The 19,891-nt window shown below is 53.1% G+C and overlaps 1 protein-coding gene across 1 annotated transcript; it reads left to right on the top strand.

The window, feature by feature from the left end:
• Window positions 1-7,297: 7,297 nt before the first annotated feature.
• Window positions 7,298-18,558, top strand: CACNG1 (calcium voltage-gated channel auxiliary subunit gamma 1). Its single transcript, XM_037810304.1, has 4 exons — window positions 7,298-7,532; window positions 15,740-15,814; window positions 16,889-17,026; window positions 17,916-18,558. Exons 1-4 carry the CDS (start codon window positions 7,298-7,300, stop codon window positions 18,140-18,142), a joined length of 675 nt encoding a protein of 224 aa, XP_037666232.1. The 3' UTR covers window positions 18,143-18,558.
• Window positions 18,559-19,891: the final 1,333 nt, after the last annotated feature.

The following is a 19,891-nucleotide window of genomic DNA, read 5'->3' as shown; positions in this document are numbered from 1 at the left end:
TCTCCTCTGGTGTGTTAGTAGGGCTGTGCATCAAACTGCTCCAACCTTGGTGGCATTAAGCAACTCTTAAATATGCTCATGGATGCCGTGCGTCAGGAAGGCTAGTCTCTGACTACAGTGTCTGGGCACTGGGCAGGAAGACTTGATGGCCGGGGGCTGGAATCATCTCGAAGGGCTCATTTCCTCGCACGTCTAGCTGTCGGCACTTGCTGTTGGCAAAGACTTGTCAGCCTGATGACCGGCACACCGCCTCCCCATGTGGTCTGAGCTTCCTCACAGCATGGAGGCTGCATTCCTGGGGTGAGTGGCTCAAGAGTGAGAGAGCCAGGTGGAGGTTTCCGAAGTCATGGAGCATCGCTTCCGTGTACTTTAATGGTTAGGGCAGCCGAAAGCCCGCTGGGGTTGAGAGGAAGGGGAACTGGACCCCAGCTCTTGAAGGGAAGTGGCGAGGTTCTGGAAGAACACCCAGGACCAGAAATACTGCTGTGGCTGTTTTGAGGAAACACCACCTGCACCCTGGTCTGTCTGGCGCCCTCACCCTCACCTGGCTCTAGGTTTCTTCTCCCCCTGCCGACCCTCCCTTGCATCCTCCATCTCCACTGTGCCCTGTGAAGCTCCCCCACATCTTCAAAATCTCTTCGCTGAGGTCTCCCTCCGCCTCCTGGGATAAATGAAACCGTGCGTCCCTGAGGGCAGCACCTCCTCTCGGTCTTCCCTGCTTCTGCCCGGGCTCCCAAGCAGGCCCTCCTGGTCCCTGCTGCCCAGCCCTCCGCTCAGTCCCAGGAGGTACAGGGCCAGAAAGGGAGAAAGAGGATCTGAGGGACCTTAAAGTCCAGGAAGAGGCTGGGGCACATGCTCCTGCTACAGGTATTGTTAAACTTGCCGCTTTCAATAAAATTGCTAGTGCAACCCCAGGAAGAGAAACCTGTGGTCAGAGAAGGCAATGAACTCGTGTCCTTGGACTTCTGACTGCAGAAGAGGGGAGTCGGTGGAGGACGCCGATGCTTCCAAACCGTTACTCCTGCCACAACGGAGAAAAGCCTTCTCCTGGGAAGGCCATCCTGAGTCCTTTCTCATCACTGTCATCTCCCAAACTCCTTCCTGCATCCTTCACATTCACCAAAGGCTCCAGACTCTGGCTTAAAGCCCCTCCTCTGCACCCCAGGTCCCGGCACCATCACACCAAGCCACACCGACGTCCGTGGCCGGCCGCTCCGACACCCCGACTTCGCATCCTCTTGCCGCCTCACCTCCACTGACCTTAGAAGGAGCCCTGTGGTTACTTCCATTGGGCCCACCCAGATAATCCAGGATCTTTCTCCCAAGTTCCAGATCTGCTTCTGATCTCCACTGGCTGTGTCTGTGGTGGACTGCTCCAGGTCTCCCCAAATCCATTCTCCCCTGTTGCATGGAATTAGAGAGCTCTAGCTGGCGATGCGGCCACCCAGCTGACTTCCAAGGCCCTTAGGTGTGGTCAGAGTCTTAAGTTCTTGCCAACTCCAGTGCTTTATGCTACTTCCGTGTCAGCTGCTCATAAGGAAATTGTTTGACTTGAACTGCCACCCTTTGCTACTTCCTGTGGCCTGACCCACCTCGGGCCCTGCAGGTGAGAAGGACACCCTAGAGCAGAGGGGGGCAACGAGACGGAAGGTGCCCAGGTGGAGCCCACTGCCCTGCCAGCCAGACCACCTGGCCTGTGATGGGAAAGAGAGACACTTGCTTGTACCTGATTAAGCCACTGCATTCAGCAGGTCTCTACTGTAGCACAGCAGCCTATATCTAATTCAGCGTCTGAACCTGAGCCCTTCTTACAATTCACTCTTTCTCCTCCCGCTTCCCTCCTTTCTGTCAACAGCACTGTCATCCAGCCAGACCTCCGAGTCCAAAACCCTGACTCCTTCCGCCCCTCGCCCACCACGTTTAGACTATCCCTTTGGGTCTACCTTCCGTGTATTTCTCAAATACATGCCCTCCTGCCTTTGTTCCCCCCACTGTCCCTGCCTCAGGCAGCCTCCTTGTCTCACTCGATTCCAGGCCAGCCCCTTCCATCAGACCCTCTTCACTCCTGTCGCAGACAGATGGACACATCAATGCCCTGTTTAAAACCCTCCAACAGCTCCCACCACTCTTTGGATAAAGGCACACTCAGTTTTTTGACGTGGGGCATCAGGCCCTGCAGGTCTGGCGCCTGCCCGGCCTTATCTCTCGTCCCCTCCTCATCCTCTCCTTTGTACCCTGTGCTCTGCCCAGACCTGACCACATCTACACTTCATCGTCTGGAACTTTCCAGCCCCTGGGCCTTTGCACCTGCTTCTTCCCCTGTCAGCTAAGTCCTCCTTCCACTGCCCTAACCCCTACTCATCCTCCATTTCATCTATGAAATCTCTTCTGACCCACCCACTCCAGGGACAGCTGCCCCTTCCCTGGTGTATCAGGGATTCCCTCAAGTCCCATGATTTGCAAGAAGGACTCAGAATTCAGAAAAGCTGTTCGACTTCTAGTTATGGCTTATTACAGTGGAAGTTTACAGATTAAAGTCGCAAAGGAAAAGGCACGTCAGGCAGGTCCAGGAGACACCAGCACGAGCTTCCAGCTGTCCTCTCCCGGTGGCATCCTACCCACAGCGCTGAATTCTCCCACCAGTGATGTGTGACCACACGTACGAAGTCTTATCTGCCCGAGCCTTGGTGTCCAGGGTTTTTATAGAGGGTCCACATGATGGGCCTTGGCTACCACTCCCCCGATGTCAAACTGTCTGGCACAGCCCCAGGCCCAGGTATCCAAAGACACTTACAGGCAGGACATTCCAAGGGCTCAGATGTTACTCCCGGGAGCTGGTGGAGGTCCACTCCCCTCTAGGGAAGGTGCAGGGCCTGCCGGGTGAACCCTTGACTGCACACCTGGGCCCCCAGCATGCCCTCTACTTCCCTTTCCTGGTGCCACCACAGTAGACTCCTATCTCCCTGCCTGTCTGTGGGCTCCTCTTCTGTGGATAGCCCTTGGTGATCAGCAGATGGCTGATGAATGAGTGAATGCACAAACAAATATTACAGTCGCTATATAATATTTCTCTGGCTCCAACACTACCCGTTCTGCAGGAACCACTTTTGCGCTCAGATTGCGCCCAAATCATTCTCAGGGAGAGTGGCTCTGAAAGGCTCCCACAGGGCCTACAGTTGGTCAACAGCAGAGCTGGGGGCCAGGTTATTTACTTCACCCTTCTTAAATTGACTATTCTTATTTTGGCCCTGCCCAAAAGAAGTAGTATTAACGAGAGCACAGTGTTGATACTTCCAATCCATATCTGAATAAACGCAAACATCTTAAGATAAAAATGTGTGTGCCTGGGCTGCGCCCTCTCGCCCCCAGGAGGGTGCGGGGCGCTCAGTGACGCTGCTGGATCATGGGCCTCCTGAGGGGCCCTGCGTGCAGGGGGGCAGCTGCCCCCCAGGCTTGCTCCCCTGCCCTCCCCCAGGAGGAGTTCTGTCCCAGGAAGCCCCCCAGCCCCCTCCTGGGAAGGCCTCAACTGCCCAAAAGGCTTAGGAATCCCTCAAGGGCAGCGAGCGCGTTTCCCCAGAGCAACAGGCCTTGGGAGCTGCCCCCTGCAGTTGGGGTGATGGAGAAAAGCTTTTGGGGAAAGTGGAAGTGGAGAGAGGGGCAGCGCTGACCCAGAGAGCGTTCGGGCATGTGAAGAGGATAAAGAAAGTGCCAGGGTGCTAATGAGCATCAGTATTTGGGTACAGAGCTGGAAAGGACCCCCGTCCCCACCCCACCAACTTCCCACAACACAGGCAACGTGGGCATTTGATTGCGGAGCTTTTCTTACGCAGCTGAACCACATTAAACGCGCTTTTGCTTCCTGGCTGTTCTGCAGACACCTGCCTGCCCCCCCGGGAAGCTCGGGGAAGGCCCTGCAGGGGGAAGCGGACAGGTGACACGCAGTTCTGGGACCTCCGGCAGAGGCATGTCGCGAGCTCACAGGATGGACGTGGGGGCCGACAGTCAGATGGCAACGGGGGACCAAGACGGAATGTGGGGGCAAGAGATGAAGCCGGTAGGGAGGTGGGGACAAAGTAGGGTGGAACTCACTTTTTTTTTTATATATATAGTATTTGAAGATGAAAACACCCAAAGCCCTTCCTCAGCCTATTTAAACCTAAGCTCAAAATTAGATCAGCACATTACCAAAGGCTATTTCTTTGGCTCTCACCCAGCTGTGCCCGGCCTGGCTCCGACTGAAGTCTGCCTCCAGGCGACGCTCTCCAGCCTCTGGTGCCGACCTGGTCCTCCTGGAAAGGGAAGCACTCATGCAGGACAGTGAACACGGGCTCATTTTGGATGCGCAGAATATAGATATCTCCCAAACAATCGTGCAGCATATCCACTTTGAAAATTATCTGTAGAAAAAGTTCAAACTCAGGAGGTCGCTTTCATTTGACCTTGACATGACCTTGACATCCCAGAGGACGCTTGGGTCCTCCTGATATAGCCTTCTGCACCTCGAGGCCAATTCGCCCACTGTTCCAAATGGTCCCAGGTCTGCCCCAGCTGCCACTTCTTCTGTCCCTCTGGTCTTAAAACCATGTAGAAATATCTTTTCAGTCATGTGGAGGAGTAAAGTATTTGTGCCTCTGTTTGCTTCTTTCTTTTAGTCTACCTGTCCATCTGATCAGTCCGTCTGTCCATCATTCAACAGACATTTATGAAGATCCCATCCTGAAGTCAGATCTGGGCCGGGTTGTGTGCACCTCACGATCCCTCTCCTCCAGAAGCTCGGAGTCCATTAGGGGAAAATGACCCAAATGTGGTCCATAAATAAACAGTGAGAGCAGCCATCCTCGCATCGATTGCCTACCAAGGACTAAGTGCTCGGTTGCTCATGCTTCCACTGGCCCCCAAGCCAAGCCCCCTCGCCCCCATTTTACAACGAGGATAGGGTCGTTTAGAGAGGTTTTGACTTGCTCGAAGCCCCACGGCTGGAAACCGGCAGAGTGGGGATTCGATCCTGGGACTGGCTGGCTCCAGCACCAGCAGGTGAGTCGCCCCTGGCTCCCACGGCCGCTCTACAACATCCTCCTTCCTGCAGCCCTGGAATGGGAACGGGAAGATGCGTGGGGAGGAGGTGGACACCCCCAGCCCCGGCTCCCAGCAAATGCCAGTGGCCAGCGAGCCCCTCTGCGGCCGGGCAGGGCCCTGGGGGAGCTGAGCAGACGGCCCGGGCTGGCTCTGTGAGCAGACGGGAGCTGTTCGTAAACGGGGAATGGAAAGTAGACTTGCCCACAGCCTCTAAAGCTGCCAGCTGTCTGGTGAGATTTACAAAGATGAATTCCTGAAGACGAGGCCGTCCATCTTTAATGTTTTTGCTCACCGACTTGGAGGACGAAAGGGTTTGCATGCAGCGCAAACTGGCCCCTGGGGAGGGGATTTGCTCACTTGCTGCCCTCGCCAAGGCAGTGTCTCGTGGCCACCCCTGAGGGTGCTCCATGCCAGGCCCCACCTAAGGCACCTCCAAGACCTCCGGAGGCTCCCAGGCCTGGAGAGCTTAGAGGGCCCATGCCCACCTCACTAGGGAATTCAAATTACATTTTTATTTCTTCAAATGACACCACAGTTACTTGCATGCAGAAATTAAAATAGCTGCTTTCTAGATATCCTGTCTTAAAACTCTGGGACTCCTTCGGTCTTCCCTGCCCTGGCTTGGCTGGTGCACCTAGCACATGGCGTGTCTGCCGTGGGCTCTCCAGCACCCCCTGAGAACCCTGAGTCTGGGCCCAGGAGGGCGACGTGAATGAGCTCAGAGGCTGTGGGCCATGTCCCCACACTGCAGCAGGGGCGGTGACAGCCTTCAAGAAGTCAGTTCATCGTGATGGATTAACCCCCACTGGGAACACAGAGGTGGGTGAGGTGAGGAGGGGAGGAGAGCAGAGCTGAGGAAGGTGGAGAGAGAAGCTCTCAGGCGATTATACTAGACAGGGGGAGAGAGCGGACGCCCACCGGGCTGGTTTTAGCATAGGGTTTCAGATGCAACCGAAATAACTCGAGCCTGTGGTGGGAGACCAAGACGTCAGCTCAGCTCTGGGGCTTGTTGACCGATGGACTTGGCTTGTCACAGCCTCCCTCTGGGCTGCAGATTCTTTTTCAGTCACAACAGATCTTGAAGTTTCCTCCTATCTCAAATCATTGGTTAAGAGTGTGGGCTCCGGGTCCTTCAACCTGGCTTCACCATTTACCAGCTGTGTGACCTTGGATAAATTACTTCATGTCTCTGAGCCCAGTGTCCTTATCTATAAAGTCGGAGTCAGGGTTGTCCCCACCTCGTGGATTAGTGTGACGGTTGACTGTGGTGACATGTGAGGCATACGGCAGAGTGCCCCGTTAATAGTAAGCACTCACTAACGTGGAGCTAGGATTACTGTTATCTTCATTACTGGCATGCCGTGTTTCCAAGGCCAGATGCCTCTGTCTTTCTCTCCACATGGGCGGAGTCTTTCCACAAACAGTCAGCCTGAGGCCAAAATTTGGAAGCTTAGGATCCCGCCCAATCAGGGGTCTATTTATGGCCCCAACTCTGCCCCTCAGACACACCCTAGAAGAGCCACCTGGTGAGCTGAGAAACCAGAGGTGGCAGAAGCCAGCGGGTGGAGGAGGTGGAGCCTCTGGTACCAGCTGGGGGTGGGGTGGCGGGCTGGGGGTGGCAGGACCCTTGGACATGGTCCCTGGTGTAACTGCACAGCTAGTAGCCTCCTGACAGTCCTTGCAAATGCACCCACTTCTGGGGTCAGTGCCGGGGAACACCCAGCAGAGGGCTCGCCTGGGACTGTCCTGCAATGTGGGAGACACGTTGGCCTGGGAGCTGAGCTCCTTGGGCCCCGGGCAGGGGATCCCCAGGATGTCCCCCAGGCCTGCAGGACGAGGACCCAGGGTGAGACGAAGGCTGTGTGCCCCTCACCCAGCTGGGTCCCTTTCTCCCCCAGCCCTGAGCAGACAGATCCCCACACACCAGCCCCCTCCCCAACTCAGGTTCCAGAGCCTTCTCTCCTTGCCCTGAAATCCGAGCTGACACCGTCCTGGGTGCCGGGCCTGGAGAGGGGCATTAATAGAAGTCTCCCTCAGGCCCCTGACATGTCCAAGCAGCTGCCAGGCCCATCCAGCGCTCCTGCGGCCCCAAAGCCAGCCCCCTCTGGCTCAGCCGGGCACACTAAACTTAGCTCCGCCACCCCTGCCTGGCGGCCACCTGCGCTGGGGAGCCACAGCCACCCTGGTCGTGCCCAGAGCACCCCACTCCTCCACGACCACCATGTCCCAGACCAAGGCACTGAAGGTCCGTGTGACCCTCTTCTTCATCCTGGTGGGCATCGTGCTGGCCCTGGCGGCTGTGGTGACCGACCACTGGGCCGTGCTGAGCCCCCGGGTGGAGCACCACCACACCACCTGCGAGGCGGCCCACTTCGGCCTCTGGAGGATCTGCATCAAGCGCATCGCCGTGCACAGCAGCGAGGACAAGAGCTGCGGACCCATCACCCTGCCCGGGGGTAACGTACCTGCCCTGTTCACCCCGTCCCCTGCTGCCCTCCCCCGTCCCCCTGGAAAAAAAGAGCAGGTTTCTCAGCCTCGGAGCAGAGCAGACAGCCAACCCTTCTTGCTCAGGGAAGAGGATCTGAATTACATGTGTCCCTGCCAACAGCCAGAACTGGGTTGGGAAATAAGGGCATTTGTCTCTAACTATTTCTGTCTTGCTGAGGTGTGGGGCTTTTCACCCAGAGAATAGGGCTGGACAGACAGGACAGACAGCCTAGCAGGGAAATGGTGGGTCCCACCGGTGGGGTGCTTCTGGTCCCAGCAGCGGTTGCCTGTCTGGGTGGGCCCGCTGGTCCCCCTCTCTTGCCACAGAGGCAGGGTGGGTGGCTGGGTGTCCGCAGGCTTGAAGGGGCTGAGGGGCTGGTGGGTCCATCCCCAGCCTCCAGGCAGGGGTGGACACAGGACCGGCTGCAGAATTCCGGGCCCCGTGCAAAATGAAACTGCAGGGCTCCTTGTTCCAAAATGATTAAGAATTTCAAGATGGCGCCAGCAGAGCATTAAACCAAGTGCGGGGCCTTTCTGAGCCTCGGCCTGGAGGAACTTCCCGGGTCTCACACCCCTGAAGCTGTCCCTGGTCATAGACGAGCCACCTGCCTTTGCCCCAGAGCCTTCAGTCCTTCTGTACAGCCTCCCTTAGCTCAGACTCCTTTAGCGTTAGAAAGCATTTCCATGGGTTGTAATTTCAGTGTGTTCACTCACTTTCCAACAAGTGGCTGAACCATACATTGAAGGTGAGTTCTTTGTCAAGAATGCCTGGTATTGGAGTGACTGGTCTTGATTCTGCAAATGTGGAAGGCTCGTATTCACAGTAAAGGGCGCATATGTTAGAGGAAGGAGCCCTGCACGGGCCGTGTCTGGCCACGCAGTGTTCATGGACTCCTGAATAAATTTGGGCTGGGGGCAGGAGGGGTTCCCTCGTGGTTTCCGCCTCCTTCTTGTTGGGTTCAGCAACCGAATGTCCTTTCCCATCCCTACAAACATCCCTGCAGGGTGACAGTCGGCCAGGGTGTGGAGCATCCCACCTGATTTTCAAAATTATTTCCTGTGTTATCTGACTGGGTGTTCCTTGAAATTTGCCCTATTAGGAAGTCAGTGCTGAGTCCCCCAAAATCTTGCAGTCTGTGTGCTGTGTGGGCACAGAAGCCCAAGCCCCTTCCTCCACTGCTCTCCTTTCTCTCCCTGCCCCCCCCTCCCCCGGCTTGCTCCAGGAAACCCCTGCCTTGCCCACTCCCAGTGGATGCCTGGAAGACTCATAAATACTCAGCTGTCTTGGAAAAACAGAGTCTTGGGGCTGATGGCCTTGACAGGCATGGGCATGTGTTTGAAGGGTATCACATAATCCTGAAGCCCACACCCCTTGCCACTGCTGAGCACATGCCGTAAACAGATGTGTCATCCAGACAATGCCCCTGGGCAGGGCAGGGCAGGGCAGCTGCTTCAGGAACCATGCACGGAGATGCACCTTCATGATCCTGTCCACCGACCTTAGAGGACCCGCCTTTTAGAGGCTGGCGAGTGCACCAAGCAGATGAATGGGGGCAGGGGTTGGTGGTGGTGAGCACAGTCCACTCAGGAAGGGACAGGCTGGCAGGAGGTGACCCGGCCTCTGCAGGGGAGCAGGAAACCCCTGCCTTGCTCACTCCCAATGGATGCCTGATGCCTGAGCTGGGTCCATCAGATGCCTTCTCACCCCCATCTAGCCGCAAACCAAAACTCCCATGCCGGTGACAACAAGCACCACCATCCCCCCTAAGAAGCTTCTGAAGTGTGTATCTACTGCTCTGCAAGCAGACATCTTTTTCCTTTCTCATCCTCCCTTCCCATGCTCCCTGGGAGCATTCTTTCCCGGAGGGAGGAAAAGGGCTCATCCATGCTCTCTCATTTATTCTTAACAGCAGCAACAACTATAACAATAACAGCAGACATCAAGGCAGTGCTATGTGTTGAGCATGGTTCTAAGTGTTTAACATATGTTAACTTTGGGTGATCACAGACAAAAATGGCAGAGTAAGGGCCTCCAAAACTCCTTTCTTCCAGAAAAGCAATGAGAACACTGGCAAAAATGGTCAGAGTAAACTTTTTCAGAATTTTGGAAATTAACCCAAGTTTTGCAGCAATCTGGGGAGTATTTATTCAAGAAAAATGGCTGACTTGATAAAAAAGAGCAAGCTTTGTGGCATTTTAACTTTCCTAATCCTACTTACCCCTCCCCAGCTCCACAATAGCCTTGAAAATGAATCTCCTGCAATCTCAGTGAAAATCAGCAGCCCAGCAGCCATTGCAGGGAGCAGAAGGCAGTTGGGACTCCTGCAGAGCCCCCATTCCCAGGGAATTGTCTTTCTTTGACCCATCTGGTGGTTCCCTGGGAGATCCCACTTGCAAGCTGTCTTTATTTGACCAGGTTCTGTGTTCACCCAATGTGAACAGTCTTTTCCCCAAGGACATTTGTTGAAAACAATCAGAGACAATTGTTTAACATCCCAGCTGCCTGAGGCAGTAGATAGCAGTTGGGACAAACAATAGACTTACCAAAAAGCTTAAAAGGGAAAGCTTTTGAGAAGCTTCGAAAAGCTCCAACATATTTCTGGAAATCTAGAAGGCCATGCATCTTTGAAGGGCAGTGTGCACACTCAGGAAGACCAGAGAAGGCCCTGAGCTCCTACCTCTAGCTGACTTTGAGGCTCTGCAGAAGCAGAAAGTAAAGTCAAAAGCAGAGAAGTGAAGTGCCTGGCTCAGTGTTGAGGGTGTGCCCCCAACATGCAGACAGAGCACCTCACCAAAGACTGGGAGATATCTTGGTTCCAAGCATTTAAGAAAATCTCTTATCTTAATCTCTGTTAGCTGACCACTAAGTTAACCAAGCAGAGATCACACAATAAAGAATACAGGTTTTACAGAATTAGTTCTGAAAAGTTATTAAACAAACAGCAACGACAATTATCAACAATAAAAAAAATCCTGAGAATGGGGGAGAATCTGATTCCAGAGTTGCCACATTATAATATTCAAAACAACTAGTAATCAACAAAAAATTATGAGGCATGCAAACAAACAAGAAAGTATGACCCATATACACGGAAAAAAGCAATCAATAGAAAATGTGCCTGAGGAAAACCAGATATTGGACTTATCAAAGACTTTAAGCTATTTAAAATATATTGAGAGAAGTAAAGGAAACTATGTCTAAAGAACTAAAATATAAGAATGATGTTTCATCAAAGAAAGAAAATTAATAAAGAGAAATTATTTTTTAAAGGACCAAGTAAAAGTATTGGCATTTAAATGTATAATAACTGAAATGAAAAATTCACTACAAGGGGCTCAATAGCAAATATGAGCAGGCAGAAGAAAGAATCAGCAAATTTGCAGATGGGTAAATTGAGAAAGAAGAAAAGCAGCAATGAAGAAAAAATGAACAGAGCCTCAAAGACCTGTGGGGCACTATCAAGTACACTAACAAATGAATAATGGGAGCCCCAGAAAGAGAGGAAACAGAGAAAAGGGCAGAAAGGATATTTGAATAAATAATGGCTGAAAACTCCCTTGATTTGTGAAAAACATTAATCTACACATCCCAAGTAGCTCAATGAACTCCAAGTAGGATAAACTCAAAGATATCCACATCTAGACACATCATAATCAAACTTCTGAAAGAGAATCTAGAAAACAGCAAGACAGAAGCATAGAGAGGTCCTCAATAACATTAACAGCTGATTTCTCATCAGAAACCACAGAGACCAGAAGGCAATGGGCTGAGATATGTATATTAACTCATTTAATCCCCACAAAACTCTCCACGATATCCATGCAATTATCATCATCCCATTTTACAGATATGAAAACTGAGCGACAAGAGATGTTGAGTAACGTGACCAGGGTCACCTAGTAAATGAGCAGAGCAGCTAGGATTGTACCCAGGCATCTGCCCCTAAAATTCACCTTCTCAGTTGCTGTATTATACTACTCTACAACAACCTGGTCAGTAGGTTCTGTTCTCATTCCACAGAAGGGGAAACTGAGGCTCAGAATGGTCTTCCTAAGGTGAAAGAAGTAGAGATCCAACACCTACGTCTAAATTCCATAGCCTCTTTGCTCTCTCGTTTCCCAAAGCGTGTGGGCACACGCTTTACTGTGCCCACAATCAAGCTCCTAACAGCTACCAACCTCAGTGAGCACGCAGTCTGGCTTTTGACATGGCAAGGTTTGGGGGAAGCTGGCCCAAGGTGGTGTGATGGAGGACACTTCTCGAGGTCTCATTCAGCCATAGAATGCTGGGGACTCTGAGACCAAAAGTTGCCTAATCTGTTTTTTCCACAGCCCCAAAGAGCCTTAGAAGTTACATCATGTACAAGGCCAACATCTGAGTTCAATTCCAATGCCTCTGGAATGAGAGTAGGGGCTTCCCCAGTTGTCTGAAATCCCAGGGGAATCCCAGAGGGGTCATCCTCTGCCCTTGGGCTGGGTGAAGTATCACTCCTTTCGGGCTCTGCCTCCTTAGGGCGAGGCAGCAGCAGCTTACCCCAGTGTCCCATCTCCTTAGTGGCCCCACCTCCTCTCCAAGCTTGGTGTAGGGACTGGGGCTGTATGAGACAGTAACATGCTACTGACCCCAAGAACTTCAGGGGCTCCCTTCCTTACCCACACAAGCCCATGCTGGAGTCCCCCACCATACCTAGACTTCCCCCATGTACAGTGGCAGTGCACTGAAGCTCTGGGGGAGTTTGGTGACTTCCCCATCCCATTTTATAGTCGTCAATCACAGGAGTGGGGGAGACACATCAGGAGCTTCCTTTACAACAAGGATGAAGACAACACTGACATCAATGCTAGTAAGAAGTGGGCAAAATGTTTCCTCCCACCCTAAAGTACCAGAATCCTTGGTTTTGTGCAAATCAACAAATTCTTTTTTAATATATTAAAATCTCCATCAGCTGGCATGTGGTACCTTGACACGTTCTTAGTGATAACCCTGAGATGCTCCATAATACTATGGGCCATTCCAACCACTAAAGACTCATCCATATTAACTCACATCCAGCTTGGAGCTAAATGTGTTCTAGCTCTTTGAAACTGGCACAGTAGTTATGGTTCCATGTAGACAGTAACTCCATTAACCAGAATATTTGGTTAGCCAGAATACTCTTCAACCTCTAGTCAAGCCCAACAGCTGAGTTCATTGTATTTTTAAGGAATAACTCACTTAAAAATTTTAGACTCTGAGTCTTATGAGCGTTCATGGAGATATTTCTGAAATACAGAAAAATAGAAAGAAGAACATTAAAATCACCATGAGCCATTTGCAGAGATAAATGTGGCCTGAGACTGGAGGAACCTTGGAGTTCCTAACCATCACCCCAGATCATCACCATAGCACTGTTGTCTCCACGGACTTGGACCAAATCACCTGCTGCTTCTGCCCGGTGCAAGGGATGGAGCCCACCGAGGCAAAGCTGCAAGCTCTGAACCGTGTGTGAGTGTGATGGGGCCAGGGCAGGGAGGGCCTGGAGGGACAGGAGCAGAGCAAGAAGGCTCGATGCACAAGGTCTGCACCGAGCCCTCCACCCAAGATTCAGTGGCCCACACGGGACCTACTTGGGATGTTCTTTCTTTGTAGTTTCCCTTCTTGCTCCCAGATACCACCTGGACAAAGGAGCAGAGGTGGGACAGAAAGGGCCCACTGCAGGGTCTGCCCACCTGAACAGAGCCCTGCCCTCTACTTGGGTGACACTGGCAGTTGCTTTGCTCAATTGTCCTGAATGAGGATCTTCTTGGTGCTGGGTGTGTCCAGCCTGAGGCCTAGGCCCGATGCGCCACATCCCTGCCCAGTCCATTGGGGAGTACGTAGGGGCTTGTGGTCTCCAATGGGCAGCCAAGTGACCCCGGGGGAGATGGCTGCCCCAGGCTTGGGGTAGACACTGGCCTTCTCTGAGCGCTAAGTCCAAGCGAGAAGACACGATTGGCCACTGGCCCTCAAGCCCTGAGCTCAGCCAAGGCTTCCAGACGTCCCCAGTGGGAATCCCACCTGCTGAGTGAGCACACCGCTGAAGGGAAAACCGCCTCCATGGCCCCACAGGCTGGCTTCCTCAGACTTAGCCTGCCCCTGTGTGTCTGACCTAAGATGATTTTTATCAAAGTATGTGGCATCAGGAGCGGTTTTTCCAAGAGGGGTCCAGGTGCTTACCTGCTGGGGGCTGGGGTGGGGGCGGGGCACCACCCCAACACCACTGCGCACGCGCAGCCCCGCACCCGGAGCGGCCGAGGGGCCGTGGGGGCTGCGCTCTTGGGGGTCTCCGGCTCGCAGCCTCCGCTCCAGGGCCTTTTAACTCAGGTCCTGAGAAGTCGGAGGGCAGCTGACAGTGAAAGACACTTGAATCCAGTCGATTCTTTTCAGAGGGTTTTCAATGACAACCGACATTGGCCCTTGAAGACTGAAACAAAAGTGTCCCTTTGTCCAGAGGGAGACGCATGGAGACTTACGACATAACACGAGGCACTGTGAAGCATGGCTCTATACCTGATAACCTACCAAACATGAGAGGTTTGCTTTATGCTCTAAAATAGCACCGGATGCTGGGAGCGAGAAAAGAGCAGCGTCAATTCTGACATCACGGCTGCAGTCAGACACTCCAGGTAATTCGGTTCAAAAGGAAGCTATTTAAATATAGAAGCTCCAAGAGAGGGCTGACTGCCTCGCAGAACGCTGACTGCTGCTCAGCCAGGCCAGTCTCAGGAGTCGTTTCCTTCTTCAACCCCGGCAGAGGTAGCAACCCTGACTTGGTGGCGGTTGGCGAGGGTAGGAGGTCGCTGCTCAATTGGCCTTCAGATGCAGGCAGGACTTGGGCAGCATCCCAAGTGGGATTCCAGAAGAAACTAGGCACCACCCTCCTTGTGATCATTTAAATGTTGCCTGCAGGGGGAGAAATGAACTAACAGAGCAGAAACCATCTGAACTAGGGGTAGAGATATTTCTTCTATTGAGGGTCACTGATCTGCAGGAAAGAGAAATCAAGGAAGGGCCTCACACAAATAAAAAGCAACCTAATTTAGTTTTTTTAAGAAAGAAAAATAAAATAATCTAAAATAATTGATCCATCCACTTCCTAAATTAGGAATAAAGAATAGAAAACCCTATTCAGTAAGCAGTAAGTCTATACTTTGATTTTATATTATGCCTTGTTTTTAGAGAAGGAGAAAAATGGAAGAGATGGTGCCAGAAATTTTATTTCAAATCAGCATGAAATTCCTGATTTTGAGAGCCTTTCCCCTGCCCTCACTCCCTGCCCCACAGCCACAGATCTTCTATGGTTTTCATGGTCTTGCCAGATGGGCACAGCAGCTCGCTGGGGGATGATCTGGCTTGTCTGGGGTGTCCCTCTGACCACAGGCATTGGTGGTTAGGTGAAATTACAAGACGCTCACATTTGGCTCTCGGATGGAGGCTCTCTACCCTGCTCCCAAATCCAATCCAGGAGGCCCACCCAAAAAAGCCCTTTGCAGGGCATTATTTAAGGGCCCTAGAGCAGGGATTCCCAAGCAGGTGCAGCTTAAGAATCACCTGAAAAGCCTTTGAAAACTGCCGATTCCCAGGTTGCACCTGATGAATCAGGGAATGGGCCTGAATTCTATAAGAAATGCAACCTGAGATTTGGGTTTAACCCAGGGCTTCTTGGCATCGCACTATTGACATTCTGGGCTCGATCATTCTTTGTCCTGGGGGCTGCCCTGTGCATGGCAGGATGGAGAGCCACTCACTGGCCTGCCTGCCCCCAAGCTGTGGCAACCAAAAATGTCTCCAAACATTGCGGGATCAACCCCAGCCAAGAGTCTGGCCCTTTGTTGACCACATACCTGTGATTAATGACAAATGACTGGAGCCCTAAGCCTCAGTTGCCCCAATGCCGTCTGCCCTGGTGCCCCACTCAGCCTTGGCTTCCTCAACATCTCTCAGGGAGCTACAACCTCCACCATCCTGGGCAACCCCAGCTTCCTACTGAAAGTTTGTTCTCGGCGTCAGAGGCAGCTGTTTCAGCCCAGCTTCTGTGTCTGGGAAGAAGGGAGCCAGCCAGACACCCTTGGTCGTGCCCGCCTCTCCGGGCCAAGCTTCCATCCTGGTTCTGGGCTCCTTTCTCTCCACCTCACAGACTGTCTCCCTCCTTTGCAGAGAAAAACTGTTCGTACTTCAGGCATTTTAACCCAGGTGAGAGCTCGGAGATCTTCGAAGTCACCACACAGAAAGGTGAGCCCGTGATGGAGAGGAGGCCGGGTGGGAGAAGTTTCCATCGCATGCTACTGAGCCAGAGAATCACTGGGCCCCAAAGCCGGACTGCCCCGTTCTTGATGCAAGTCAGTCCCGGCACGATGCGTTTGAGCAGCAGCCCTGGGGCCCCCTCCGCTCTCCATCTCCACACAGCCCGCAGCTTCCATTCATCAGGTCTTAGAAGAGTTTGTGCAAGAGACATTTCCTGGTTGGCTCCTAAACTGCGGCAGGGATATGTTTCCAGCAGAGCCCGAGGAAGCTGTTGTGACAGGTTGTGAAAATGGAACATGAACTTGACATCATGTGATGGTTTTCTGGGCTGGGAGGGTCAGAGTCGGTGGGGCACAGCCGGATTTCCTCCCTTGCCCATAAATCGCTTCCCACGAATCAGGAGAGCAGGGACGTGTGTGTGTGGGTGTGTGCGTGAGAAGGTTCCGGAGTGCACCGTGTGCTGGGGGCTGTTAGGAATCGATGGAGCTCAGATGCCCCCCACCTCCAATCCCAAACACAGACCTCTACCTACATATGTGCACAGTTGCACACGGTGCGTGCACATACATGAACAAACACTGACAGATCCTACACATGCCAGCGCACACACTAATACACACACAGTCTGACAAGTCCTTACACGCGCTGTGCTCGGTAACGAGCCCACTCTGGTGTCTTTCCGGAGGCCCAGAGCAGACCCCAGAGCCGAAGTGCCTCCTTGTGCCCTGTCGCTGGGAGGAAGGCATCTGTTCTAGAAGTCTCCAGCCCCTCCCATGTCCCCGCCTCCTGCCCACAGCCCTGCCTCTGGTGGAGTTACCTGCAAGTTTAGTGCACCCAAAGGACACGCGCCCTCCATGGAATTTTAGGTGCCTGTTAAACACTAGCTCCACCTGTTCCAGGCTGGGTGAAATTGAGGATGGGGTTTCGTCTCTTGGATCCTCAGTTTTCTCCTGTGTAAGATGGAATATTGGCCATGTCCCCCACTTCTGGTTGCTAACCTGGGGGGAGGCCCAAGGCCCCCCGGGGAGGGGCAGGTCCTGAAGCAGCCCTGGTGTCCCCTAGAGTACAGCATCTCGGCAGCGGCCATTGCCATCTTCAGCCTGGGCTTCGTTATCATGGGCACCTGCTGCACCCTTCTGTCCTTCCGGAAGAAGCGGGACTACCTGCTGAGGCCCGCGTCCATGTTCTACGCCTTCGCAGGTAGAATGGGGGCTCCCGCTTGTGCGCCTGGGTTTGGGGGGCAATGCCAAAGCGGGGAGGGATTCTGACACCCCATTCTCACCCTTCCTCGGGATCCGGGTATGGAGCAATCTCCAGGCTCCGTCCAGGAGTAAACTTGGCCAAGGCCTCCGACCCTCCGAGAGTTGGCAGGCGGGCTCCCCACGCTCCTTGCCGCGACACCAGGCGTCCTGCTTGGAGCTCATTCTTCTAGAGCGGGGTCGGCCAACTACGGCCCCGCGAGCTAAGAATGCTTTCCACGTTTTTTAAGGTTGGGAAAAATAAAAAGAATGATAAATATGTCATGGCACATGAAAATTATCTGAGATTCACATTTCTGTGTCCATGATGGATAAGGTTTTATCGGAACACAGCGGCGCCCACGTGCTACCCCGGCAGCCTTGAGTAGTTGCAACAGAGACCCAGAAAACGTTAGTATTTACTGTTGGGTGCTTTACAGAAAAAGCTTGCCAGTTCTGGAGTAACTGCCTGCTCCTCTGCCAGCTCACCCACACTTCGATGTTCCCAGCTATAAAGTGAGGGAAAAGCTACCTGTTCATTCTTTCAGCTCCCTCTTGCTCAGAACAATAGGAAGTGTGCCCATTTCTCCCAGACGTCACCTTCAAGACTCTGGTTGACATCCCCAGGAGCATTTGCAGAAAGGAGGAAAGAATGAGGGTCACTTGTGGCAGTGGGAAGGCAAATGCATCTCTTTTGTGGGTTCCCATTGGAAGCCCAATCTTGAGGCAGGTGCCCACCCCCACCCTGGGGCAGGGGCACCACTTTCTGCTCCTCGCAGAGGCTAGGGGTGGGGGGCACAGGGGTGGCAGCAGAGCCCTTGGCCCCCAAGTGCCACCACCTCTGCCCTCAGGTCTCTGCATCTTCGTGGCAGTGGAAGTCATGCGGCAGTCAGTGAAGCGCATGATTGACAGTGAAGAAACCGTCTGGATCGACTACTATTACTCCTGGTCCTTCGCCTGTGCCTGTGCCGCCTTCGTCCTCCTCTTCCTCGGCGGCCTCGCCCTCCTGCTCTTCTCCCTGCCCCGAATGCCCCAGAACCCCTGGGAGTCCTGCATGGACGCCGAGCCGGAGCACTAGCCCTTCTGGGGCCCCAGCCACCTGCGGGGTCTCCCCTCAAGAAGCTGAGCCCCCAGCCTGGAAAGTTCTGGAGAGGAGAACTTTGCATCTGCCCTGTGCCCTCCGCGCTGCCCACCCCAGCCCCAGCCTCAGCCGCTTCCCTTCCCTGAGCTCTTCTCTGGGCTATGCCAGTTTCCTCAGGGAACGGGGCAGGGGGCTCTGAGTCCGGACCTGCCCACGGTCGGGATGGGGCAGGGCCAGCAGGTGGCCAGGGGTCTGGAGGGGCTTGACCTTTTCCTGCAGCTCAAAGTTGTTCCAACCATGCCAGTCATCTTTCCTAAATTGCCTCCAGTTGCTCGTTATGAACCGCTTTGGGGCTCCCTGTGCTCCCCGACCAGTTCTGGGTGCTCCCCTGTGTAAAGAGCCAGCCCCTTTCTTCTTGGTGACAAGATGCACTCTTCCCAGAATCTCTTCCTTGGCTTCCAGGAGCTCCAAGAAGCATTTTTAACTGGACAGACGCTGACCGTGGTTTAAAATAAAAGTTCTCAGAAAACATGCTTCTTCCTTGCGCCTTACCTAGAACTTGCTAGGATTCGTGGCCAGAGCCGGAGAGCTCCAAAACCCCATGGGAGAAAGGAAAGCCCATCCCCAGGTAGCTTGAGGACTTGAGCAGTGAGGTGTGGGGTGTTGGGAAGAGGGGGACCTGTTAACGTGGCTTAGACATTCTGGATACCTGGGATTTTCTCTGGGAGAAACTAGAAACCCTCTGATAACAAGGCAAGGATGTTAAACATGAGGAGGGGCTATTTCTAGAGCGCCAGCAACCATGCTGAGCATCCAGGTGCCCACGCAGCCCTGGAGCAGCGGAGCCGCAGGGCTCTGTGTCAGAGGCTGGGGTTCTGTTGCTGAGAACGTGGGGAAGCAGCGTGTAGCATCTGGATACTTAGGAGCACACAGAGTGCTGCAACTGCACTCTCGTGCCATCGCACACCCGGCCGGCACTCACCTCACCCTCCCGAAATGGGACGTCAGACACAGTTGGCAGACAGACGCCATGTGCTCCTTGCCATGAACGCCAGTCGCCCATTTCAAGTGCATTCTTCTAGAGCAGGCTTGACAAACTATGGGCCAGTCCGGGCCAGGCCTGCTGCCTATTGTTATATGGCCCATGAGCTAGGGATGGTTTTTGCCTTTTTAAATGGTTGGGAAAAAATCAAAAGAGGAATAATATTTCATGACATATAAAAATTATATGAAATTCACATTTCTGTGTCCATGTATATAGTTTTTTTGGAACACAGCCATGTCCATTCTATGGCTGCTTTCATGCTACTACGGCAGTCTTGAGTAGTTGCAACAGAGAGTATCCGGCCTGCAGAGCCTAAGGATTTACCATCTGGCTGTTTTACAGATGAAGCTTGCTGACCAGTGTTCTGGAGTAAATGCCCACTACTCAGCCAGCTTATTTATCCCTTGAAGTTCCAATCTGTAAAATGAGAGAAGACATATTTGTTTATTCTTTCAGCTCACTTCTGACCATAATAATTTAAAAAGAAAGGGGCAGGCTCTGCAGGCATCTTGTAGTGGCCTGGGTGGGGGGGCTTGGAGATTCTTCTCTGATAGCTCAGGGGTTGGGGCTAGGCTTGGAGGGTGACAGAGGAGCCTGGGAGCAGTGGCCCATCCTGCTTTTGAGTCAGTGTCAGAGCAAAAAAATCTGACACATGGTTGTGAAATTCGAAAAGGTCAAAGAGAACAGGGTGATACAAAATG

Source organism: Choloepus didactylus, chromosome 18, assembly GCF_015220235.1.
Source record: "Choloepus didactylus isolate mChoDid1 chromosome 18, mChoDid1.pri, whole genome shotgun sequence".
NCBI classification, from domain to species: domain Eukaryota; kingdom Metazoa; phylum Chordata; class Mammalia; order Pilosa; family Megalonychidae; genus Choloepus; species Choloepus didactylus.
Note: the sequence above shows the minus strand (reverse complement) of the source record. Positions and strands in the feature narration are given on the sequence as shown.